General features: G+C 31.7%; 2 protein-coding genes across 9 annotated transcripts in view; one reads left to right on the forward strand and one right to left on the reverse strand.

The window, feature by feature from the left end:
• The first annotated feature begins 255 nt into the window (after positions 1 to 255).
• LOC139485934 (uncharacterized) lies at positions 256 to 2,108 on the forward strand. The gene is made up of 2 exons (XM_071270608.1): positions 256 to 596; positions 1,560 to 2,108. The coding sequence occupies exons 1-2, from the start codon at positions 293 to 295 to the stop codon at positions 1,769 to 1,771; spliced, it is 516 nt and encodes a 171-aa protein (XP_071126709.1). The 5' UTR covers positions 256 to 292; the 3' UTR covers positions 1,772 to 2,108.
• Positions 2,109 to 9,671: 7,563 nt separating this feature from the next.
• LOC139485936 (FERM and PDZ domain-containing protein 4-like) overlaps positions 9,672 to 19,517 on the reverse strand; it is a 95,096-nt gene continuing 85,250 nt past the window's right edge. For 5 of the 8 annotated variants that reach the window (XM_071270615.1, XM_071270613.1, XM_071270611.1 and 2 more), the window contains 2 exons: positions 17,773 to 17,808; positions 9,672 to 14,818 (listed from right to left, as the gene is read on the reverse strand). In XM_071270615.1, coding sequence (XP_071126716.1) covers positions 13,703 to 14,818; positions 17,773 to 17,808 — 1,152 coding nt within the window. In that variant the 3' untranslated portion in view covers positions 9,672 to 13,702. The remainder of the gene's footprint in view (positions 14,819 to 17,772; positions 17,809 to 19,517) is intronic. The other 3 variants (XM_071270617.1, XM_071270614.1, XM_071270612.1) reach the window with 1 other exon arrangement.

Consider the following 19,517-nt stretch of genomic DNA (forward strand, 5'->3'; position numbering starts at 1 on the left):
AGAAAAAGCTCAACAGAACACATTTCAACTTGACTCAGTTTCAAATGTTTCAGTCGAGGACATTGCATTGGACTTCTTACTGGCAGAAAAAGTTTTCAGGATTTGTTTATATTGATTCTTGATACTTAAGGCAATGTATTTGAATGTCATTTTAAATCTTGAACTTATACCTAAGTACGATTTGAAAATGAAAAAACCAACAAAATGCGCACTTTTAAATCAGAACGTTGCGCGGTTTGTATTATGACGTCGTCGGATTATTGCGATAATTAGTGGCATTCAAAATTTCAAGATGGGCGCTAGAACGTCAAAACCCAAGAAGCAAAATTCAGACACAAACCAGAGTTCTGTAACCGCTCATCATACAGATACAAGTTCAACAAAGACGTTTGATATAAGAAGTACTGTTGGGCCATCAGGACTGTACTACTATTATCCAATAGGACCTACAAAAGAAGTTAGAACACCGCCAAAACTTTCTCGACACCATCAAAATGTCAAAAGCTCGATGGAAAATTTAAGAGAAATGGCAGAGGAATTAGAAGAGAAAATGATGATAGCTAATATTCTTAGAGAAGAAAATCTGCGATCGAAAGGTATGAGAACACAAAATTTAAAGAATACTTTGGCATAAAATCATCAATATAAAAAAACATTGACCAGCGCTACAAAAATATAGAACAGACACACACACACACAACATAACTATAACATTTATAAAGTGACAAAAAATCAACCGTTGCAGTTTTGCAAGTAAATATATTGAACCAACTTGAATTGTCGGGGAAAATTGGAGTATAACAATTTTTTTGTAGTACATGTATGCCAGTTTTTTTTTAATTTATTATTCCATCTTGGATCGTATATGAATTTCTTCTGTTTTATAAACTTGAGAAATCCGTTTGGACCTATAAAAAAAAATCGTCTTTATGCGCCAAAATTCATTTGCGCAAATAATAAAGTATTGCCACTTGTCTTTAAAAAAAACTGAGTACACGTTGATAAAAATTCTATTTAAGATGTTGCTTGTCCAAAGTGGATGCTTTTTCGCTTGTGAAATTCAGAAATGTTTGCAGTTTCTTGCATTAATTATGAACTATATGATGGATTGTACGATTTATATGTTTAGGAAAATCCCTGCTTAAAGAGAAATATGAATTATTGCACACAAAAAACTCATTTTGGCAATGCAGGAAAGCATAACTCTTGATTTCAATATTTATATACAAATAATGATTTCTTAGTAATGACATATCATAATTTTTTTTTTCAAATGACTTTAAAAATACATGTATAACTAATTTGTAAGTTTAACATTGAAAATTAAAGCAAATTGGACAAATGAATTTCGTCAATATTATTTTAGAAATGTGTTTTAATAGAAATAATATAGGAATTTGGGATAGTAAATACTTTTGACCTAAGATGATGCAACACCACATGACCAATCTCTACTCAACTGATGGTGTTTGTGGTGGGGGCTACAAATGGACTCGTCGTGAAATAATCTTTGGGAAATGTGATTATACTGTTTTATATATTCTATCTTTTATTAACAGGAAAAGCAGCCAGAGATTTTGAAGAAAGATATGCAAGAGTGATGGAAAGAAAAGCACTACTGACGGAGGGAAAAATACAGAAAGTTCAAGACAAGATGGTTTTAGACGAGGTCAGACTTTTGAATAGGCCAAAGATGAATAAACCAAGACTAATGAGCCATTCTATTCCGCACCTCTCCAAAACTGGTACGAATAGTGAAACACAGCTCTAAATGATGAACTTCCGGTCCTGATGCAGAAACCAGACGAAAACCAAAAGTGTCGTCTGCCAGCTCCGCTGTCCTCAGTTTTCTTGAATAGAACCACATGACTCACATTGTATTTTTTAATCAGTTGAAAAATAATGAAATATTTAACATTTTCTAAATTCTCGTCTTCTTGGTGATGACCAGTCTGCACTGTGTTTAACAGGTCTAAGACGATCCAAATGTATCACAATTGTTTTTGTTTGATTGTTTATTTATTGTCTGTTGTGTATTTATATGGTGGGAATCCTCCTACACCTATATATTTATGTGCACGATTAAGTTAGATAATATCACGAACATTTTTGTGTGTTACTTACTTTTATTACGATTTATTACATATATGTAAGTAAATTTGGATTAGAATTGCAAATTGTTGTCGTAAAATTATGGTGGGAGGCCATATAAGCGTAGTTAATAATTTTAATAGGGGTGATCTAGAACAGCTATTTACCTACTTTTTTCACGCTGATTTTTTACTGTTAGGATTTATCTGTCTGCTTTTGTTGAAACTTTGAAGGAAGATCGCTTTTGGTTATCTTCTATTGTGAGGGACAATAACCCTCAACAATACCGGGGTTAACGATCCTCGTGAGAAATTCATTGCAGGCGAGTCTATAGAGGACTCTGTCCTTTTGCTTTTATTGCCAGAAATAACCACACTTGTCAATAAAGACCACACATTGACCTAAGCGGAGAGTGCACTATGAACTCATATTTGACGCATTGTGATAGGGGTTCAGTCAGGTTATCAATTAGTTGATTTCAAGTTACTCATAGAAATTAAATATATAACAAGACAACAGTCAAAGAGGTTGAGGCCAGCCAAAAGAGCTAGAGTTATTTACTAATTCGTCATTTCATTTCAAAGTAACACAAGCGATAGCCTTTCAAAAAGTGCTATATTCGACTCTTAGCTGATGAAAATGGAAAGTGCTCTCGCTTTGTAGATTAATTCATTTACTAGAAGAGCCACGTGCATCAATCAACAAATTTTACCACACACGTGAGGTCACACGTTATGAAGTAGTATCGTTTAACGTTGTTGTATACTACAGAAGATTCGTCTATTTATAGATAAAGTTACCTGTGTAAAATCTAATTGCTAAAAAAGAGACGACAAATCCGATACTCTACGGGATTGAAGGACATTTACTTGGTTTGGATTGTTCTAACCAATCAATAAATTTTGATTATTCACGTCTCGTAATATCTTCCAATCAGGTAGAAAGAAAAATTCACGCCCTAAGTGTCCATCGTTCAATTCTTAATATCGACTCCTAGGAGTCGATAACTAGGAGTCGATAATTATTCCGGTATCAAAATAACAGTTCAGAGACAAGTATGTTACGATTATTATATTCTCTGTTCAAATGTAACATCAAATTACTAACAACAATGCATTTACGTTTGTAATGATTTAACTTCAAAGTAATAACATTTTACACGTTGTAATCGAGAAAATAACATCTTAAACATTGTACATGTTGTTATCGAGAAAATAACATTAATAACATTGCGTTATTATTACATTGTACAGGTTGTTATCCAGAAAACTACATTTATAACAGTGTACATGTTGTAATAGAGAAAATAACATTTTAATACAGTACTTCAAAGAAACCAAAGAACTTACCGCAAAATCTGGATGGACTGAATAAATGTTCTTACCCGATTCAAATTTGATGTCACGTGTTCACTAAAAGAATGTTTAAATGAGAGTAGAAATTAAAACCGACATTGCCATGTGGAAAAAAATGAAAAAAAGAAGAAAATACAATCGCCAGTATGCAAAACGCAACATACAAAATTGAGCAACACATACCTAACCAATAAATTGCGGTGATTTTTTTTCTGGGGGAGGAGGTGGTCAAGTGCTCCGGAAGGGTAAGCAAATCCTTCTCCACATGTGGCACCCGTCATGATGCTCATGTCGCATGATTTTCTGATTGTTATAAAAATGAATTTCAATCGCAAAACAGGTAGTAAATGACACCAAGTCAAAAATCAGTTAAATGATGATTTCATTTTAAATCATAAAACAGCAGATAAATCAAACGCTTCTTAAACTGGACGAACGTCGCTTATTAGGTAAATGAAATTACAACAGGCCATGAAAGGTAAATATTGGGGTTATATGAAATTGTCACAAAAATGAAAATGAATCTCAAATTCCTCAATGCAAGTCAGATATAAAATCGTTTGGGTACGAAACACAATGTGTAAATTATGTGTGAGTGGGTTTCTGGAGAAGGAGGAAAAGATGCACAGGAAATGCATTTGTTGGCAGAAAAGAGTTATTTGGTAAACGGCGTTAAAAAGAACTTCATGTATTTGGAAGTGGAAATATATTTTATATTTTAGTACTTCGCTTCCAAGACAAGAAAACGTATCATTGAAAAATATAATTGCAAATCTACTTCTTAAAACACAATGCTGAGAACTATCGCTTCATACTACCGTTTGCGTGTAAACGAGATACTAGTACACATCATAAGTAAAGCAACTGCATTTATCAAAACGGTAAGTACTTCTGCGTTTTAATACCCCATATATGGGCATTATGTTTTCTGGTCTGTGCGTCCGTCTGTTCGTTCGTTCGTCCCGCTTCAGGTTAAAGTTTTTGGTCGAGGTAGTTGTTGATGAAGTAGAAGTCCAATCAAATTGAAACTTAGTACACGTGTTCCTTATGATATGATCTTTCTAATTTTAATGCCAAATTAGAGATTTTACCCCATTTTCACGGTCCACTGAACATAGAAAATGATAGTGCGGTTGTGGCATCCGTGTACTTAGGACACATTATTGTTCATCATCTTTTTGTAGTTGTTAATGATAATTTGTTCTTTCATTTTACAACACTACATTCTGGGTGTCCAAATAACAAAAATAATTGTTTTGTTTATTTTTTGTATGTTTTCCAGCTCATTTAGTTTTAACTTCAAATTTTGAATAAAGTCTGAGTAGAATGGAAGCCAAGGGTTTCTGATGAAATAGAATACGAAGATGTGATATCATTGCCAATAAGACATATCTCGATCAAAGACCAACTTACATAAAATATAGCAATTATAAGTCATCGCACGGCCTTCAACAACGACCAAATCCCATACCTCAAATCAATCTATAATATACAATAAATAAATTGCTTCGTTGCATGGGCGCAGCTGGATACGACCGGAGAGGTCCAACCCTGAACAGTTAGGACAAAAATATAAGCACTTGATACAGGTCTGAACTTGCATTGGATGGAATTAAATATTTGGCACATAATAGATTTCAGACACAGAATAACTGTAGTCAAAGAACTAAAAATTGGTTATTTGATTTGAATTTATATTCGTTTTTTTTTCTTTTGTGCAATACACTTACAGACAAGTTATTGTCTGGAAACTACTAAAATGCTTATTTGGGCTCCTTTTCTGGTCCCTAATTCCTAACCTTTTGGACCATAACCCCCAAAACCAATCTCAAAAATCTTCATTTTGAAGTTATAAACCTTGTGTATAAATTTCATGGATTTCTATTTACTTATACTTTAATTATTGTCCGAAAACCAACTGTCTACGACGACGACGACAACGTGATACCAATATACGACCACAATAAAAAAAAATTGCGGTTGTATTTAATAAAACGTTTAGTACATTTTTAACTTTACATTTGAACAAATGAGGTCTAACAAGAATTATGTGACCTCTTTTTTTTTAATTCTGAAACCTACTTTATCCAAATAAATATGACGTGTTGGAAGGCTATTTTAAATTTTTGCTTTGACGCCTTCCTCCGACAATGTAAGGCGTCAAAGAAAAAGAATATAATAGCCTTTCAAGATGTCAAAATTATTTGGACTAAAACCTACCATAAAACTCTACACAGTACAGGCATATAATTTGTTAAGCAGGGCCAAATATGGCACGTTATCAGGGCTGATTGATTGTTGGTTGCTTAAAACGTCGGGTGCAGAATATTTCATGCATTTTCTGAAAAATATATTAATGAATTAATAATAAATACAATAGGTAGTCCTGTAATAAAGGTCACCCGGGATGAAGGTTTGAAAAATTTGAACTACCACAGGAAAATGGATAGGGAATGAAATTTTGTCATTCAACAGGCCACCTAGGTACCCCTTTATAATGAGTTGCTGAAAAGGGCCAACATTTTAGGTTACAGTCGATCGGTGGTTAAAGTCATTTTACAACATCAATTGTCAAACCTTTTATAACATTTTATGAAACTGGAACATAAGTTCCGTTTAGATCAAGAAATAGCAGACAAGAAAATGATTTTGTAAACAAGATTTCCGTATTTTATTGATAAATGGACTTAATATTTTGGCAGTGACCATTACAACAGAGTACGTTCACGAAGGGTTAAGATTGGCCCTAAAATTTTGATGTTTTTTTAAACCAGGTCATAAAAGTATAAATATTACATAGAACAGTTTTGATATTAATTTAACATTAACACAAAATGGCTTCATTTTGGCACGCCATATCATAAGTGATGAAGTATTGACTAAATGCATTATTTGAGTTGAAACGTCAGTATTGGTCAAATTTTCAATAATTCTGAAACAGTCAGTTTAAGCATAATAACTTTGGCCGCAACCCAAGATCCAGAAAGTTATTCAACATGACCATTTACAACTCTTGTTTATAGAAAATTTTAGATCCGATGTTGCTTTTATGTTCGAAATATGCTCAAATTCATCGTAGTTTGCCAAATATCTAAATTGTGCTGATTTTGGAGAAAAAATTGACCTAACGAAGAGATTTCTTTAACAAAGAGTAAATCTTTATCAATACTTAGTAGATCAGTTTAAGATTCAAATTATTTCGAATGATAAAGTTGAATTCAAGGCCATTGATTTTTGGTTGCTTTACGTCCAGTGGCAAATATTTCATACATGTTGAGGACGAGTCTAGTTATTGGTGTTTACAAATCAAAGCTATTAGGTGTATATAAACTCCTTTGACTGAGGATTCCTTCTGGTTTTGAGGTCTGTAGGTCACATCACTTATTGATACATTGACACAGGGCTAGAAAGTCAATGTGCTGCCTTCATATGCATTTCACAGTGTTCACTTTTAAATGTACACTAAGTACAAGATGTTCATGTCAGTGTGGCAGGGTTCATCTGACTGATTTTTATGGTTAACTCATCATTTCTAAGTAACGTATCTCGGATAATACACTTAGTACGTAAATTATAATAGTTGTAAGGAATAATTGTAAGGTGCACGTCTGTCTGGCATAGTTTATCCGGCCTTGATCACCTCATTTCATGGTTCATTTGCCAATCTTAAGTTTTTTTTATCATGTCATTTGTCACTGCAGTAGGTCACATATATCTGTATATGGAATGATTGTAGGGTGCACTTGTGTGCCGGCAGGTTCATTTGGCCTCGACCTATTTTTTCATGGTTCATTTGTCAATGTTAAGTGCTTGTGATTAAATCTGTTTCACAGATATTTTAAGCAGTAGGTAAACTTTGTTTCTTGTAAGATATGCTTGTAATGTGAACTTGTTTTTCTAGCAGGGCTCAAATGCCTTTTACCTCAATTTCATGGTTCATTTGTCATTTAAGATTAGGTATGTTTCACAGATACTTTATGCAGAAGGCCATCTTTATTTGGTGTATACCATGATTGTAAAGTATAGGTGAATTTTGATAGGGTACATATGACCTTGAACTTATTTTCATGGATCTTAATTTGGTTAAGTTTAAACTGTGGATATCTGATGATGGGAGTTTTGAAAGACCTTGACTGGCTGTACAGCCCTTGCATGTATGGTGAAGTGAGATATCTGATGATGGGAGTTTTGAACGACCTTGACTGGCTATACAGCCCTTGCATGTATGGTGAATTGAGATATCTGATGATGGGAGTTTTGAATGACCTTGACTGGCTATACAGCCCTTGCATGTATGGTGAAGTGAGATATCTGATGATGGGAGTTTTGAACGACCTTGACTGGCTATACAGCCCTTGCATGTATGGTAAAGTGAGATATCTGATGATGTGAGTTTTGAACGACCTTGACTGGCTATACAGCCCTTGCATGTATGGTGAAGTGAGATATCTGATGATGGGAGTTTTGAACGACCTTGACTGGCTATACAGCCCTTACATGTATGGTGAAGTGAGATATCTGATGATGGGAGTTTTGAACGACCTTGACTGGCTATACAGCCCTTGCATGTATGGTGAAGTGAGATATCTGATGATGGTAGTTTTGAACGACCTTGACTGGCTATACAGCCCTTACATGTATGGTGAAGTGAGATATCTGATGATGGGAGTTTTGAACGACCTTGACTGGCTATACAGCCCTTACATGTATGGTGAAGTGAGATATCTGATGATGGGAGTTTTGAACGACCTTGACTGGCTATACAGCCCTTGCATGTATGGTGAAGTGAGATATCTGATGATGGGAGTTTTGAACGACCTTGACTGGCTATACAGCCCTTACATGTATGGTGAAGTGAGATATCTGATGATGGGAGTTTTGAACGACCTTGACTGGCTATACAGCCCTTGCATGTATGGTGAAGTGAGATATCTGATGATGGGAGTTTTGAACGACCTTGACTGGCTATACAGCCCTTACATGTATGGTGAAGTGAGATATCTGATGATGGGAGTTTTGAACGACCTTGACTAGCTATACAGCCCTTGCATGTATGGTGAAGTGAGATATCTGATGATGGGAGTTTTGAACGACCTTGACTGGCTATACAGCCCTTACATGTATGGTGAAGTGAGATATCTGATGATGGGAGTTTTGAACGACCTTGACTAGCTAGACAGCCCTTGCATGTATGGTGAAGTGTGACATCTGTAGTACATTCATTGATCTGAAGATTTGAGTATAAAATTCAATCATGACAATATAAGCAGGTGAGACCTCTGAGTGTGCTCACCCTTGTTTATCACTAAAATTTTCAATCAAAATATGCCTTTGTTAAGATATATAAATGCTCTGGGCTTCTGGCTCCATACTAATGTCATTGAGGTGTTACAGGCTCTTTATAAAGGCTCTGTGCTTCTTTGAGCAATGTTTTTGGCTCAATGCCTGATATGTGGACCAGGGCTCAATCAAGACTACAGATTGCAAATTGAAGACAAATATGTTATTATCACTACTTCACTTTATGGAAAATATTGAAAACAAGAATGTGTCCCCAGTACACGAATGCCCCACTTGCACTATCATTTTCTATGTTCAGTGGACCATGAAATTGGGGTAAACCCGCTGATTTGGCATTAAAATGAAAAAGATCATATCATAGGGAACATGTATACTAAGTTTGAAGTCGATTGGACTTCAACTTCATCAAAAACTACCTTGACCAAAAACTTTAACCTGAAGCGGGACAGACGGACGAACGAACGAACGAACGGACGCACAGACCAGAAAAACATAATGCCCCTCTACTATCGTAGGTGGGGCATAAAAATAACCAAGACAATTTCATATAAAACTTAACACATTTTATTGTGTTATGATCATACAAATCTTTGTATACAATTTATATGAGGTAACTTTTAACAAGTGTATATTGCAAATAATTATGTACTGTACATTTCTTATATATATATATATATATATCACAATTTATCATACAAATATTATATATCACAACTATAAAGGTATATAAACAATGATAAATACAGTGAAACATTTATTAATCAAAACATTTTAAGTTAAAAATTTCACATATTCCCATTTTCACAACTTTTTATTACACAACTCCATGAATTGAGTCCTGAATAAGGAGGGTAATATTTTCAAATTGAATTTTTCTTAATTTGACCATTTTTTTCAACTTCAATGCTTAAGAAAATTATGTAATTCAACTTCAATGCTTAAGAAAATTATGAAATAAGCTTACATTTCTATAGCATCTTTTAAGAATTGTTGTTGTTTTAATACTAATGGACCAAAATTTAACCAATTCATAATATTTTCTGGATTGTATATAGTTTAGTTTCATTTGTATATGTTTCACTGTTAGAATGTAAGTTAATAGGGTACATGGATTGAGCACATGAAAAGATACAGATTTGTTTGCATGGAGAACAATATGTGTTAAAGCATATATGTATGAACAAAAAATCATGTTTTTCTCGCATATTTCATACATTTTTATACTATTTTTGTTAATTATGCAGGGTAAAAGTTAATAAATTATTACAACCTCATTATATTTAAAAGGTTTTGGTTATATAGCATAAATATTTTTCATATTATGAAATCAAATCTGCTTAATAGATTCTGTAAACAAGAGTTACTTCCCTTCAAATTTTACATTTTAAAATTTTCAATAAAATTAAGACCTATATCAAAGGGAAAAACAAGAACTTTCCTACAACCACATCTTAGATTTCCAAATATCATAAAATGTTTTAATGTTCAACTCCATGTACAGTCTAGATCAGAACTGACAAAATATTCACATTTTCAAAGGGAAGTAACTTTTTAAGGGGAGATAATTTTATGTAACAAAATAATAATTTGATTGAAATCAGCAGTGTAACAAAAACAGTATTTCACCGAGTATTATATTTCAAGATATTATTTGGCACAGATTATTACTTGAACTGTATAGCAGAAAATTTTGGTGGAGTGCAAATTTTCCTTTTTTGAACGTTTTACTTCTAACTTTTGCCATTTACTATTTATAGCCTCTAAACCAACCATTATTGATCAGAGTATCTAAAATGATTTAAAATTAACTCAAGAATAAGCATAAGGTCTTAGGGAACTTTGAAAAAAAAAGAAAGTTATTTACGATTTAAATCACTTCGAAAAATTCTGTCCATTTAACATAAAAAAAAATCTTTTCTTGAAAGAGTGAAACATTTTCAAAATTTTGCATCCACCAAAATAATTAGCTACACATAAACATCGAAGCATAAGCAAAATATTCACAGCTTTCTAGAGCTACACTTTTCAAGCAAAAATCTAGTAACATCCAAAAAATGCATAGTTTTTTTTTCTTGGCAAGATTTATTACACTTTAAATATGCCAAAGACATTAAGGTGGTACCCAACACTTTCACTAAAATTAATTTGGCTTGTTTAATTTTTATAAAATTTTGTCAAAGTATTTACCATGAGACTTTAATTAAAATATAAAAATTTTTGAACCAACTGTTTGTCAGAAAAATTACACTGGTTATATAGCAATTTGACAAACACCAATTTTGATCATTGAGAAGCTTAATATTCCTTTTACTACACAACGTAATTAAAACGTTTAGATGATTTTACAGAGTTATCTCCCTGTAGTGTTAGGTACCACCTTAAGTGTACATTTGTAATATCTAAGGTAAAACTAAAGTATCTAGGATTTAATTTAAATGGAATTTTTATGGAACACTTTCAGCATCATATATATGTATATAAAGCTATCTAAATTAAAGCAACAACTATATGAAGGTGTCTTTGGTTTGGGATGTAAAATCTTTTTTACCCAGAAAATGTGTCTTCAACATATGTTGTTTAGAGACAGAAATTACAAGCTCACTTCTTATAAAGTAACACACCTATTTTTTACTTTGCATCTTTGGCATAGTTAATTCAAATACTTCAAAAAAGAAATTCACGAGTTAACATAATGAGACATTAAAATTAATACTATCATAGTACCTTAGGATTTCATTTCCATTGGTAAATTCATCTTACAAAATTTAAGCAACCCATTTCACAAAACATCTTATAACTAAAATGATTTAAACGACAACCAAAAAATATTTATTTACTGTAAATGAGGAAATTTTATTATCAGTACTGTATTATAAAATATCTGCAAAAAATTTAAAAATGTCAAAAGTGTTTATTTCATACCCATGCCAAAAACAAGTTTAAAAAAATTGTGAAAAATGAGTTAGCCAAACCCCTGAAAAATGTCTATGCTTAACTATACAGAGTATAGGTTCACTTAAGATATTTTGTGAAAAGAGAAGCTTGTCATATAGTCCTTAATGTATATATTATATTCATATCCTTTTTTTTTGTTTAGTTTGTAAACACGATTGCCTATAAAAAGTTCCATTTAGTATTGCGAAATCCTAATTACTAATTTATCAGACTTACACACATGAAAAAAGATGCACTTCTCAAGTTTTAATTGGTTAAATTTTCTACCAATAAAATAATCAGTCAACATTTACTGTTGATAATCGTTCTTGTATTGTTGCCAAAAGTCGTGTACAGGTGTAATTTTAAACGTACCTGTTTAAACCATCAAAGCACAGTGTAGTACACAAATGTTGATTCACTGACTCAACATGTATATTCACGAACAATTTTATTGTTGTATAGTTAATCCTCTCATTAAAAACCACTCTCAGACAAGATCAGTTTAAAGCTTGAACAATATAACCATTAAGATAGATATAAAAAGCATAAGAAAGATCATGATTGTTATACAAAAGTGTAAATTTTGTACCCTTATATTATCTTAACGACTATTTTAACAAGATTGATGGTTTTAGAGACGGAATTTTATCCCGGAATTTATTCAAAGATAAAATACTTTTCTAAAGAATCATTTTAAAATTCTGACCAAATATTCTTAAGCGTGAAAGTGTCAATCGTTAAAAAAATCTGTATTATGTTTGGGAAAATATAAGTGTTCATAAAAATTGATTTTTATTGGGCTACGTTTTCTCCCACCAAATTTGATAACTGTGAATAAATATAAACTTTCACGATAAATCAACTTATTTTAAATATTTTGATATATTAAAGCTATAATTTAACATTATAACAGTTGTCATGGAAACATACAATACAATATACTATACAGTTTTTATATTTACAATTTTTTGTATTTATTCTGGAATGTAAATACTACGTAATAAATATGGAATGTGGACAAAAATATATGAAACGATAAAGATATTTATATATAAAACTTACAAAAAAACAAACAAATAACAAAAACATTTATCACAGAACAATTCATGTAAGCATCAGATCCATCAAGAAAATAAAGCCATAATATAACATAAACAATAGAATCTTAAGGAATAACAGAGGTCCTATATCTAAAAGGGGAGACAGGGGCCCAGAGTTCTTAAAAAGTGAAATGCAAAAAAGGATCAAATTGACTGAAAAAAATGTAAAATGTCTGGCAAATTTAAGTGAATTCTCTATAGAATTATAGGATTGGGCTGACAAAAATGTATTTCAGATTGACAAAATTCAAATAAGGTCAGTCCAAATTCTAATGTCCCATAAGATAAAAAATATTTTCAAGAAATGAGACAAAAATATTTTCAAGAAATGAGACAAAAATATTTTCAAGAATTTTAAGAAGAAGCATTTTTCAATATCTTTTAATTATCAGTTAGTTTAAACAGAAGGTTTTGTTCACCTTAAATATAGGACCACAGTTATTAAAGGATCTATATAATATTAGGAAGGGGAAACAACTCTGTATAAATGATATCAAATTGGCAAGTTGATACAGAACTCATAATTATGATGTCATTATTAAATTCTAAAAAATTGATACATTAAAAATAATTCTAATACTTTTTAAAAATTTCAAAAATTTCTTCACTGATTAATATTTCCTCTTTTATTTTAAAAGGACTTTAACAAATTTTGTTAATACAGGTATTTCAATATACCTGTTATATTTAAATAAGGGCTGTTTCATTAAAGCATGAATGGTACCCAGAGAAGGTACTTTCAAAATGGTGTAACAACCTTTAAGAGTTTCACTTATCTGTACATTTTCACTGTACAAAAGTACTTGACACCCATCTAAAGTAAGCATTTTCAATTTTTGGAGTATGGATTTTTGGTTACACATTAATAAATATTTGGGACTTTATAAAAATTTCAATAAACAACATATATATATAAATCTAATTCTGTTCTAATGTTTTTAAATGTTTTAACAAACTACTCAGCAGAGTTGCTAAACTGGTTGCCTGTCTCATTAAGTAACGCATATGAGGATCAGACAACGGCTTTCCGCATGCTGCCTGGGCAGCATTTACTGTACTTTTAAATGAGTTTGTGACCTTAATGACCTCAAAACCTAGCTGCTGTGCTTGGTGAACTGCGACCATCATGATCATGGTTGCCTGAGCGTGAAGGAAGACTTTTGCTAAAGTATGCATACAAGTGTCCAGATTTTCTGCTAATTTTTCTTTAGTTTGTGTTGCATTACTGACAAGAAATTTTGCATCGTACACAAATTGTTTGACTCGGTTATTGAGTTCCTCTTTGCACATTCCAAACTGTTTCGGACGACGGTCAATTCTTGAATCTTTTAATGTCTCAAGTGTTTGTTTAAGTTCTGATAGAAGCCTCTCAGCATCACGAGTGGCTTCTTCAAAGTCACTTATACTATATGTCTTTTCTAAGATTAATTTCACTGAGTCTGAATGGCTAACACTAATTCTGTCACTAACAATTGCAAAACTTTCTTCGGAAAATGAACCTTTTCTCTGTCGCACATCACCATTGGGAACAGATGTTTGAACACTTGTTTTCTTACTTTCGGCAATCCCCGTTGGAACGGGTGGAGGTTTTCTCATCACTTTTTTGTCTGCTCCCTGAGGTGTTTTTCCAGCAGTGATATCACGAAGAGCGTCAAAGTTTGTATATGACCTCGCTTCCTCTGAATCGTCTTTTATTGTACTCTTGCCTCTCATTGACATTGGGCGCCATATACTACTGTTACTACCTAATGTCCCAAATGGACTTACGTCTCCTTTAGTACTAGATTTAGGAGTGTATGTACCAGAGATATCGTCTTTACTACCTCTTCTTTGTGAGTTCCTTCTAGGTCTTTGGACTCCACTTGTTTGATCTTGATCATTGGGACCCTCATGTTTGATGTTGCCATTAGCAACTTTCACTGGAGTTGAGGATTCTGAATCAGCTGAGTCCTTGGAGTGTTTTTTATCACCAGATGAAAGAACAGATGATAAAGCCTTCATTGGACCTGATTTCTTTTGTGCAGTTCTTTGTCTCTGAAAATTGAAAAAAAATGTTGACATATTTTTATCTTGAACAGATATGCAAATTCAGCTAATTCATAATTATACGTAAAGTTAACATATTTAGAAATGTATGCATGCTTTTAGTCACATGCTTTTAAAGTGCACAATAATTGTGATACATGTAACAGTTTTAACCAACATGCAATGATATATTGACATATATTTTTTCTTCTTCATTTTTATCTCATGTTGTTACAAATTACATAGATATTCTTATTTGTCAATATAATTAAGAATCTGAATAATCATAATTCCTAAATAAAGAAAATGTGTTATTTTTTTCCCTAAAAAGTTATTTAAATATGCATAACACCATTGCCTTAATACCATATATTTCCCTTTAAACCAACATGCATCATGCATATGCGTATAATAAGTAAATCTATAAAGTTTGTAAAGAAAAAAATAATTAAAATTTTAATTTTATTTGTAAGATATTAGTTTCTGAAAAGTGCATATAAAAAGAAATTAGTAAAATCATTATATTTTTAAGTCACTAAATACATTTAAATGTGATTTATTTCAAAAATACACTTTTAAAAACTGTGAACGATTAAAATGCTGTCAATTTTTTTGTGAAAAAATAAAGTACAAAAAAATTTGAGAGTTTGTGGTTTATCTTTTACAAAATGTGTTCTATTTATAAATTTGATATTTTTACTATGTATTTTTAATGATTTACATTACAAATTTGTCCGTTAAAATGGGTAATTTATATAATAAAATGATAAATGATTTGAACAAACTCAGACAATTGATGGTGTAACTGACCCTGTACTGTGAAACATTTAAGAAAATCAACAGGGGTAGACAGACACATATTGAAAATTGAAAATAATGTGAAATACTCCTTTTTCAATAAATTCTTTAGATTTCCTGTAGTTGAAATCATCATTGGTGAATTATTTGAGTTTAATGACGTCTATCAAGTCAACTTTTTTCGTTTAGACAAATTCAAAAAATTTTGTTGACAATATTTGATCAAAAATCAATTTTTCTACAATTTTATTCTACACTACTTTCTAGAAGTTTGTCTGTTTCTAGAGTTTTACAAAACCAGAAATCTATCAGTTACTAAATTACAGAGATACTAAACAAATCTAAAATTGAAACTACCATATTGTATTTATTGAATTGTTCCCCATCTTATTTTTTTTCTTCTAGAAATAAATAGTTAAAGGAGTATGTTCGATAAGGTCCTAAAATGGCCCCCCTTTTTAGCGTAAATTTCAAATTCAGATTTATTTACCAATATCACGATAAATTATAGCTAATACATGGACTAGATAGGATATAAGCCATTTTATTGAAAATTCATGTTTCTGCGTTTCATTATGACGTCACAAGTTGTACTCATATTGATTTTTCACGAAAAAATCAATGAAAATGGGTAAATTTCCATAGATTATTGGACAGGAAACATAGAGCGCATACGTCGACAACAAAGATCTTTTAAAATAATGTTTGTGAAGACATTTCACATGTCTTATTTGAATATTAAGCTTGTCGACGCCTGCGCTCTATGTTTCCTGGTCCTTTATTTGGTTGAAATCCAGCTGATTTTGTCAAATTTCACAAAAATCCCTTATCTTGACCTTTTTGGGATGTAAAAATCAACGTGTTAGAATTAGACTTTGACAAAAACAGTTCTGTTTAACTTTCTCACATGTCTTTAAGGCAACTTTAAGCATTTATTGTCTTGTAACTATGAACTTTATAATTGGGGCCAAATATGGCCCTTACCGAACTTACTCCTTTAAGTTCTATTTTTTTATTTTTTAATTTTGGGCATCAGGTTTGACAAAGTAAAATCCAATTTAAATTAAAATACCATTATCAGTACTTATCTGAAAAGTATGGTAGGTCGAGTGCTGTTTGTTTTATGTCCAGTGGCCAATATTTCAAGCATATTTTGTAGAATTTACCATTTTAAAACTGGATATTAAAGCGACATCAGCTGAAGGATTTATAGAAACTAACGTTTTTATGTGTATTCCACAAGTAGAGACTTTTTAATTCAAACTTGAAATTGAAGAGAAAAATAGCACAGACACAGACTGTACAATCCAAAACTTCATTGTTTTCTCTACACATAATGTTTTCTAATGGGAGGCTATATTTTTTCTGTAATATATCAATATTGATTGGTGGTTAACAGCACATTCAGCACCATAGTACTTTTTCGTGGCAGTATTTGTTTTTTAGGTAGACTGAGGGGGGATAGGACCTTTATCAGGACTCCAGGATCGGGTGTTTTTAAGCTCGGGATTTTGGGATGGACCCTTTCGGGATCTGGGAATACATTTTTCGAATTTCAGGACCTCGGGATTTCATGTTTTTAAGCCTGGGATTTCGGGATCTGGTGTTTTTAAGCCTGGGATTTCGGGATCAGGACCCCTCCTACCCCTTCTCTAGACTGGAACCAAAGTTGATTGATAGCTATTTTTTGCCACTTTCAGCATGATTGTGCTATATATTTATTGGCAGTCAGTCTTTATTGTTGGGGGAGGCTGAAGTGCCCAGAGACCTTTGGTAGGAAAACTGACAATATACTAGTCATTTAAGATTGGAGTCGAATGCATCTGCCAGATTCTGGATACAAACTCACAACCTCTAGTGTTGACAGGCTTTTGATACAGCAGATTCACTACTAAGACCACACAGTAAATGAAGCAAGTGTAGCAAGGATCACTTAACTGTTACACAGTTCTATTTTATTCAATTGTGCAATATTCATTTTAATGACAAATACTTGTTAGATATTAAATAATTCTATGAGAAATCAAAAATAAATTTTATGCACTCTTTTGTCAAGTATTACACGAAATCAACATTTAATGCACACATTAATTCCACAACATAATTCTAGACACATATAAATACACCAAATCACCGCATGCCAAAAAAGACAATTGTGATTTTACCTCTTCCATGTGAATTGAATTGGTGATTGCAGTGCCCTGAAAATTATTATTGAAATATAATAACACTATCAATATTTGATTTTCCAGCCCAACACTTCAAATTCTATAAATATAATATTGAAATGAGCTTGACATGTATAAAAATACATTGAACTTTAATACTTGTCTTTTTAAATTTGATTAAATTTTTAAAAACAAAATTTCAAAAACATTTATAAATAATGTTTTAGTTTGCTTTTCTTTTTCTGTTATTAGGAAAGTAATGGTTTCTAATCAAGAATGAGTCTGAGTGAGGCTTATTTGCTTATTGACATTCTTCTTTCAAATCAACCGGACAGGTTTAAAGTTGAATCTCTTATAGACATCTTTTCTGTATGGTCCACATACAGTCATCATGCCTTAATATTAACCATATTGAAGTTCAAGGGAGGTAGTTGAAATTAATTATTGATCACCAAGTATATGGGAAGTAACTCTTGAATTTAACTGATCATCAGTTTAATAAATTAACACAAATAACATCTAGCTTTTCTATTGTGAAGGAAAAAGCTGCACAATTCTTAAACATGCATGCATAAGATGGATTGATAATATCATTGTACCAAAATTAAGGATACATATAAACAACCAGTTTAAAAATACCAATGAAAGTTCACAGAGCTGTTCAAATTATTGAAAAGACAAGTTTCTGAAGTTTATAAATGGGTTTTCTGACAGATTGTAGGTAATATAATTGTTAGAATACACCATTGTTTGGATATCAAAAGGCAAGGAAGGACTCTTTGGGTCAATCATAAAATTTGGTGTACCATAGTTATATGTGTACATTAGGTACATTTTACCCCATAACTGTATTTGATGTGCATTATACATAACTATAGACGGTACATTTGAAAAATATGAGCCAGGATACAGTTTCTGGGACAATTGACTAACTGATACGCTGTGTACATATTTAGGTGAGAAAAAAAATTATTTGTTTATGTTTAGAACAGATACAGAAATTCATTGAGAAAAATGCAATGCAGAAATGCATGATGAAAAGTACAATGAATTTACATTTAAAAGGGTTACATCCTTTAATCAGATTTTGAACCTTCAATGGTGAATTTAAACTTCTTTTATTTTTCCCTTTATTCAAATCCCTCTAGAGCTACAAATAATCTACAAATTCAAAATTTTGTTATAGGTTCGTATTAATTTGTCCTATATAATACATTGTCAACAGAAAACGTGTATTGTTGCTGAAATTAATTGTGCTATGAAAAAGTTAAATAAAAAATACATAAATTTATTTTACCATGTACAGTTCAGTTTCAAACTCAGATATTGGTCATTTCGGATCACTCAAAAACACAACAATTTGTTAGACTGTTTGGGGAAAATGTTTTAAAAAAACTAGAAAATATCACAATAATCAGCATGTCAAACTAAAGCTGGGTAATTGATTGAATGATGTTTAAACAATACTATTGTATAAAATTTTTAAAAAAAATTATTAATGAATAAAAATAAATTAAGCTCAAAATCATTAATGAAATATTTAAATTTAAATTCTTTTAGATTATTTTGCAATTTTAAATTGTAGTTTGAAAACAAAGAAGGGAGCCAGTCGGCAATTCATTCTTCAAACGTAAAAATGTGAAATCAGCAAAATGTTAAAAACAGGAATTGGAACACACGTAAAACTGTCAAAACTCAGCTTTATTCCTCTTTTTTTTTTTAACAAACAGGACAAAACAGGA

Source organism: Mytilus edulis, chromosome 8 (assembly GCF_963676685.1).
Source record: "Mytilus edulis chromosome 8, xbMytEdul2.2, whole genome shotgun sequence".
NCBI classification, from domain to species: domain Eukaryota; kingdom Metazoa; phylum Mollusca; class Bivalvia; order Mytilida; family Mytilidae; genus Mytilus; species Mytilus edulis.

What these genes read in the sequence shown, in the direction of transcription:
- LOC139485934 (XM_071270608.1), top strand. Translation starts at nt 293, where the DNA reads ATGGGCGCTAGAACGTCAAAACCCAAGAAGCAAAATTCAGACACAAAC. An exon ending in AGAAAATCTGCGATCGAAAG is followed by an intron (nt 597 to 1,559) that starts GTATGAGAACAC and finishes TTTTATTAACAG; the next exon opens with GAAAAGCAGCCAGAGATTTT.